Here is a 7,618-nt window from a genome sequence, read left to right as displayed (position 1 = left end):
AACGCCTGACGCTGTGCTGATCCGAAGCCAGGAACCCAGAGGATCCTCCAGGTCTTCCACATTGGTACAGGGTCCCAAGGGTTTGGGCCGTCCTCCACTGCTTTCCCAGGCCACAGGCAGGGAACTGGATGGGAAGTGGAGCTGCTAGGATTAGAACTGGCATCTATGGGCCCGGCGCGGTGGCACAGTGATTAAGGTCCTTGCCTTGCACGCCCGGGATCCCACATGGGCACCGGTTCTAATCCCGGCAGCCCCGCTTCCCTTCCAGCTCCCTGCCTGTGGCCCGGGAAAGCAGTCGAGGACAGCCCAAAGCTTTGGGACCCTGCACCCGCGTGGGAGACCCGGAAGAGGCTCCTGGCTTCGGATCGGCATAGCATCGGCCGTTGCACTCACTTGGGGAGTGAATCATCGGACGGAGGATCTTCCTCTCTGTCTCTCCTCTCTGTATATCCGCATTTCCAATACAAAAATAAAAATAAATCTTTAAATTAAAAAAAAAAAAACTGGCATCCATATGGGATCCCGGCGCATTCAAGATGAGGACTTGAGCCACTAAGCTATTGCGCCAGGCCCTCACAGTGGCTTTGATTTTATTTATTTATATATATATATTTTTAAATTTATTTTTGCGTGGCATCGTGACAACAGCCGAGGAGTGCATTACAGCTGTTTACAGTTGCTACCGCAACAGATCGCTGGAGGGAGCTCCTCCCAGAGGGTGGGACTTAAGTCCAGGCTCTTGGTTGTGTGCTTCCAAGGGCGAAGGAGACGGTTGCGTACAGATGTGTACAGATTCGTTGGCAAAAGGGCCTGCTGGATAGTCGGGCACGTGGGAAAAGACAAGATGGAAAGATTGACAACAAAGAAGCTTGAAACAAAAGTACCTTGCATGAACAGCTTTAATCAGATAGGGTATGGAGGCTGTCACTCCGCTGCGACCGCCAGAGGGCGTCCGTCGATTAGGAGGCGCCTCAATCAGATGGTGATAAGCTGTCCCTGGATGTGAGCCTGCTGAGTCGGCCCACCTAATGCTTACTCATCAGGTTCATGCAACGTTAAAAAAACAAAAGAAGAAGCAGCATTGTTGTAAAACTCCCCAAAACTTGCAGCAACTTCCCTATGCAGTGTGGAAATCATGTGCTTTGGCCTTTCTGGTTGCGCCGGCACACCCTGTACACCCTGTTCCGGTCACTTGATCTGGTTTGCCCGAGCCAGGGTCCTGCCTAGGTCTTGCCTTCTTGTTACCCACTCACTGTGCTGAACTCAGCAGGCCCAGAAAAACAGGCTTCGCGGGGTGGTGAGCAGCAGTTACCTCACCCGGTGATGGCTGAACTCCTCAGTTTGTTGTTCCTGATTTATTCCTCCTAAACCTGGGGCTCATTTGGAGTTTTCTTACCATGTGGGATTTCCCATGTATTACTGTTCAATAATTCCTTATATACATTTTTAAAATATTTATTTACTTGAAAGTCACAGTTGGAGAGAGAGAGGAGACAGAGTGAGAGATCGTTCATCTGCTGGTTCCCTCCCCAAATGGCTGCAATAGGCAAGGCTTGGACACACTGAAGCCAGATGTTTTTCCCAGGTCTCCCATGTAGGGGTCTTAGCACTTGAGCTGTCCTCTGCTGCTTTCCCAGGCACATCAGCAACGATCTGGGTAGGAACTGGAGCATCCGGATCCAAACCTGTGCCCATAGGGAATGCTGACAACAGAGGCAGAAACTTAACCTATTATACTTCACTACTAGCTTCCCAACCCAGTAATTCTTTATACTGATTTCCTGTTTAAATTGCTATAGAGGCTATGCCGGGTCCGTGCAGAGGGTGTGGATGACACGAAGGAGTGAAGAGAACAGCTCCCCTGTTTGGCAGGGCCCAGGGGAGCTTCCAGTTCTTTGTCAGGGCCCGATGGATGTCTCTCTGACCACCTTGACTCAGTTTCGCTCCCTGTTTGCATGGATGCTCAACCATCGCACTAAGAATTCTGTGATCTATTGAGGCATTGTTGTTTGCTCCTGTGAGGTGGCTTCTGTAACTGATGTGAGCTGGGAGTTAATGTTATTGATAATGTCCTGGTAAGTGGGCCTTTAATTACACACAGGAGCACACTTAAGCCCATGCCATTTCTGGACACCTTATTGTGTGCCTACCCATTGCCATGGAATCTGGCCCAGACATGTAGCATGCCTTCTGGAAAAGGGCTTGATAAAAATCTTACAAACCAATGAAAGTGATGGGCATATGAGCGGAAACTGCTATGGCAACAAATATAGTTACTGTGACCTTAAAGATTAGCTTGTCCTTGCAACTATTTTTAAAAATTTTTTTTGTCATTAGACAGCATTAGTTTATTATAAAAGAGACACAGAAATTATTTACGTGATGAAAGATTTCAGACCGTCAGTGGAATGGGCAGCTTCATGTGATGCCATTTCAACAGATTTCAAGCTACGTGTTTTTCAAAAATGTCGCCATCTCTAAATAGAAAATAATCCTTGTCATCTAGAACTACTTTGGTGCCTCCATATTCTGGCAGAAGAACTTTATCTCCCACTTTGACAGTAACTGGCTGAATCTCTGCACCCTTTCCCAATCCCACAGCCACTGCTGTCGCCTGCAGCACCTTCCCTTGGGACTTCTCCGGGAGCATAATGCCTCCTTTGGTGATGGTTTCCACCAGCACCCGGTCAAACAGAGGCAGAAACTTCCTAAATGCTTGTCCCGCCATGGCCGCAGCTCCTGCTCCGCTGGCACGCCGCCACAAGGAGTGTCCTTGCAACTCTTTAGAGCATAGAAAATGTAGCTGTTTTAGCTGCTTTCATAATTTTTTAACTAGAAGAATTATAGGGCGATTTTACTAACATCATAGAGATATGCCGTTGATTGGTGTTTTTTTAAAATTTATTTATTTTTTTATTACAAAGTCAGATATACAAAGAGGAGGAGAGACAGAGAGGAAGATCTTCTGTCTGATGATTCACTCCCCAAGTGACTGCAACGGCTGGTGCTGCGCCGATCTGAAGCCAGGATCCAGGAACTTCTTTTTGGGTCTCCCACATGGGTGCAGGGTCCCAAGGCTTTGGGCCTTCTTGCTTTCCTAGGCCATAAGCAGGGAGCAGAATGGGAAGTGGGGCTGCCCGGATTAGAACCAGTGCCTATATATGGAATCCCAGTGCATACAAGGTGAGGACCCTAGCTGCTAGGTTATGGTGCCGGACCCTAAATAAAAATATAGCTTAAAGATTTCTTTTTATTTTGAAGGGAACTTTTGCAGAGAGGAGAAAGAAAGAGAGGAGGTCTTCGATCCATTGGTTCATTCCCCAAATCGCTGCAATGGCTGGAGCTGAGCTGATCTGAAGCCAGGAGCCAGGAGCTTCTTCTGAGTCTCCCATGTGGGTGCAGAGGCCCAAGAACTTGATCATCTTCCTCTGTTTTTCCAAACCATAAATAGGGAGCTGGATGGGCAGTGGAGCAGTTGGGACATGAACCGGCACCATATGTGATGCAGGAGTCACAGGGCAGAGGATTAGCCTACATGCCAGCTCCAAATAAACAAATATTTTAAAAAGTAGGCTCAGCATGAGCTGAACAGTCAATCACTAAAGATTTGTTGCTTTCCAAGGCCATAAGCAGGGAGCAGGATGGGAAGCAGGGTTGCCAGAATTAGAACTGGCGCCCATATGGGATCCTGAGGCATGTTCAAGGCAAGGACTTTAACCATTACACTGTCGTGCTAGCCCTAAATAAATCTTAAAAAAAAAAATTTTTTTAAAAAAAGAAAGAACAGAAAAAACAGTGCCCCTGGATGGTTACTATATCTTTGTTCACAACTGCCAACGCTTGGAAGCAGCAAAGCTCTTCCTCAGGAAGTGAATCACGCATAGACTGATGAATCCTGATAATGGAATGCTATTCAGTGATGAAAAGAAATAGGTTGTTAGGTCTGGAAATGTTAGGGAGGAGCCTTCAGTCCACGCGGCTCTGTGAATCGCTGAAGCCACTTTGAGATAAAAAGGCTATATACTGTGGGTGGTGTGATGCCTCAATTGGCTAATCCTCTACCTGCAAATGCAAGCATCCCATGTGAGTGCTGGCTTGACTCCCAGCTGCTCCACTGTTAATCAGCTCCCTGTTTTTGGCCTGGGAAAGCAGCAGAGAATGCAGCAAGTCCTTGGGACCCTGCACACATGTGGGAGAGAGGCTCCTGGCTCCTGGCGTTGGATCAGCTCAGCTCCGACTGTCACAGCCATTTGAGGAATGAATCAGCACATGAAAGATCTTTCTGTCTTTCCATGAATCTGATCTGCCTTTCCAATAAAAATATTTTTTTTTCTAAAAAATAGAAGAGTTTTTTTTTTTTTAAAGATTTATTTATTTTTTTTATTATTTTTTTATTGGAAAGGTGGATATACAGAGAGGAAGATCTTCCATCCGATGATTCACTCCCCAAGTGAGCGCAACGGCCGATACTATGCCGATCCGAAGCCAGGAGCCTCTTCTGGGTCTCCCACGTGGGTGCAGGGTCCCAAAGCTTTGGGCCGTCCTTGACTGCTTTCCCAGGCCACAGGCAGGGAGCTGGAAGGGAAGTGGGGCTGCCGGGATTAGAACCGGCGCCCATATGGGATCCCGGGCGTGCAAGGCGAGGACCTTTAACCACTTGCGCCACCGCGCCGGGCCCAAAAAAGAAGAGGTTTTAAAAGAAGGCTTTGTATTGCATGATTCCAACGTTGTGATATTTAGGAAAAGGCAGAACCTTGGAGAGGTTCAAAGGATCAGTGATTGCTTAGGATTGTTTAGAAACAAATGAAGTCATCAAGTCTTCTGCCCTGCCCAGCGCCAGGTTCAAAGTGGACGTTCAGCACTTCATCCAGGTCTCCCATGTGAGCGACAGTACTCTCCTTGAGCCATCATCTCCTGCCTTCCAGGGTGTACACCAGCAGGAAGCTGCATAGGCAGTATAATCACCCAGCCCCTGATGCAGGCTGTGAATGTCCCAGGTGACAACATAATGCCACTGTGCCTGATGCCCATCTCATTTGAAGCCTTTAAATTAGGACTTCTTGGGGCTGGCGCTGTGGCATAGTAAGTTAATCCTCCACATGGTCCTGGTTCCATTCCAGGCTGCTCCGCTTCTGATCCAGTTCCCTGGTAAGGTGGCTGAGAAAGCAGTGGAAGATGACTCAGGTGCTTGGGAGCCTGAACCCACACGGGAAACCCAGAAGCTCCGGGATCTTGGCTTCACATTGCCCTCGCTCTGGCAGTTACAGTCATTTGGGGAGTGAACAAGATGATGAAAGATCTCTCATTTTTTAATTTTACCTTTCAAATAAAATTAAATAAATATATATAATAAGATAACAATGCTTGTCGTGCTCCCCCAAACTGGGAGCTTTGCAAACCCCATAGAGGAGACATTCGGGTGGTGTCGGCTGTAGGTTCTGAGGCTGGCATTCAGCCTCATGTCCTGCTCCTTCCACATAGCCACACGGCTGCCCCCTTGTAGGCCTTCTAGATGATTCCCAGAAAACAGAGGATCTTCCCAAGATTTCAGATCTCCTTCCTCCCTTTTTGCCTTTCTCTTGGCTTTGTCCCTCTGCGCCAGCGCAGGTGCGTCCTCCCAGCCTTCAACACGTTTATTGCCTGGGACCATCTGTGTGAAGCCCTCAGGTGCTGTGTTCTGATCTCCCAAGGTCACTGTTGCTTTTTTAAGACTTGGCCCTTTGGAAGGAGGAGTCCCGGGGTCTTGGTGAGATCTTACTTGACGCCAGTTGGCGGCTGTTTCTTTTTCTTTTCTTTTTTTTTTTTTTTTTTAAAGATTTATTTATTTTTATTGCAAAGTCAGGTATACAGAGAGAAGAGACAGAGAGGAAGATCTTCCGTCCCATGATCTTCCGTCACTCCCCAAGTGACCGCAACAGCCGATGATGTGCCGATCCGAAGCCAGGAGCCAGGAACTTCCTCCAGGTCTCCCATGTGGTTGCAGGGTCCCAAGTTTTTGGGCTGTCCTCGACTGCTTTCCCGGGCCACAAGCAGGGAGCTGGATGGGAAGTGGAGCTGCTGGGATTAGAAGCAGTGGCCATATAGCATTCTGGCACTTTCAATGCAAGGACTTTAGCCGCTAGGCCACAGCTCTGGGCCCGGAGGCTGTGTCTTGATTTTTCATGGGTGTGAACAGAAACCCCTGGCCTACGGCTACCCACCCCCAACCCCACAGAACCCCTGCTTCTTGGGTAGCACCCTGGAGGAGAGTATGTGCTGGATAGTGGCGTCCCCAACAGGTAGTAAGACATAGGGTGTGTGGGCATGTCTGGGGCTGCTTGGTTTTATGGGTGGGGTTGGGGCTGCACAGTTGCAGTGGGGGGCAGATGTTTGCTGCCGTGGCTAAGATGCTGCCCTGACTGTGTGATCTGCTCCACCACCTAGCACTGAAGGTCCTGTGCTTCTCTTCCCTTCATCCAATCACTCCCTTGGTGCCCCCTTCTCTGTCATGTACACAGTGTCATCTCTTCAGTCTGCTTCTCCAGCCATGGATTTCCCCTCTGCTCCAGACATGCTCATCCAGTGCCAACCCAGCGATGTCATCTGAAGGTTTTTTGTTGTTTGATTGCTTGCTTTATTTGTATTTATTTTATAAGCAGAGCAACAGAGAAGGAGAGAGTGACAAATCTTCCATCCATTGGTTCACTGCCCAGATGGCTGCAATGACCAGAACTGGGCCAGGCTGAAGCCAAGAGCCAGAAGCTCTATTCAGGTCTCCCATGTGGGGGGCAGGGGTCCAGCCACTTGGACAGTCTTCCACTGCCTTCCCAAATGCATTAGCTGGGAGCTGAACCGGAAGCTGAGTAGCCAGAATTTAAACTGGCCATTTGATGAAAAATGTGTAGCACTTATGTTTTTATTTTTTTAAACAAGTTCCTTTTGGGAAATTGTTTAAAAGGAATTTTAAATTTCACAAAAGGAACTTGTTTTGCTCAGAACTCAGGAATTTTTAGTCATAACTCAGCTACACACCTGCAGATTTGGATCTACCCTTACTTCCTCTCCATTTGCTTGCTCAGCTTTAACTATGTCAGTCCCATCACTCTTCCTGGAGCACAGACAAGCTCCTGCCCTATGCATCTGCTTGCAAAAAACTTGCCCTAGATGCCCTCATGGGCAAGTCCTTCCTCTCAATGCCACTGTATTGCATGATTATTTTTGGTTAAATAACAAATTCATTTTATTTTTAATGGTGCTTACATAGTTGAAAAGGATGCATGCCCCTGTGGACCACTAATTAGGGTGGCAAGGGTCAAGGAATGGGGGAAAGTGGACAAGACAACTGCCTCCAAATTATTTTTTTCTTTGTATCTGAGGAAAATGGAGAGAGAAGGGGAGAGAGCCACTCCCAGCAACCCAATTGCATCAGTACCCAGGAATGGATGGGAGAAGGCCAGCTGATGTCATCCCAGGGTCCTGATAACTAGCATTTGAAAGTACTGCTTAAGTCATTTTGATAGTTCTGAGAGTCTGTTTGATTTCATTGCTCCAAGTTTGAGGAAATCCTTCCAAAATCCATTGGCTGACGTTGTCCACCGTACAGGTTCCATTTACCCAGATATTTGCTGTCAAAACTTGG

The 7,618-nt window shown here is 47.8% G+C and overlaps 1 protein-coding gene across 1 annotated transcript; it reads right to left on the bottom strand.

The window, feature by feature from the left end:
- Window positions 1-2,443: 2,443 nt before the first annotated feature.
- LOC121167597 (10 kDa heat shock protein, mitochondrial-like) lies at window positions 2,444-2,728 on the bottom strand. Its single transcript, XM_040997101.1, has one exon. The coding sequence runs from the start codon at window positions 2,726-2,728 to the stop codon at window positions 2,444-2,446; it is 285 nt and encodes a 94-aa protein (XP_040853035.1).
- Between the last annotated feature and the right edge of the window lie 4,890 nt (window positions 2,729-7,618).

This window comes from Ochotona curzoniae, unplaced genomic scaffold (assembly GCF_017591425.1).
Source record: "Ochotona curzoniae isolate NIBS_2020 unplaced genomic scaffold, NIBS_Ocur_1.0 contig_1221, whole genome shotgun sequence".
In the NCBI taxonomy this organism is placed as follows: Eukaryota; Metazoa; Chordata; class Mammalia; order Lagomorpha; family Ochotonidae; genus Ochotona; species Ochotona curzoniae.
This window is presented reverse-complemented; position numbering and strand designations above follow the sequence as displayed.

Bases quoted from the DNA above. Each gene is read 5' to 3' on its own strand.
- LOC121167597 (XM_040997101.1), bottom strand. From the start codon at position 2,728: ATGGCGGGACAAGCATTTAGGAAGTTTCTGCCTCTGTTTGACCGGGTG.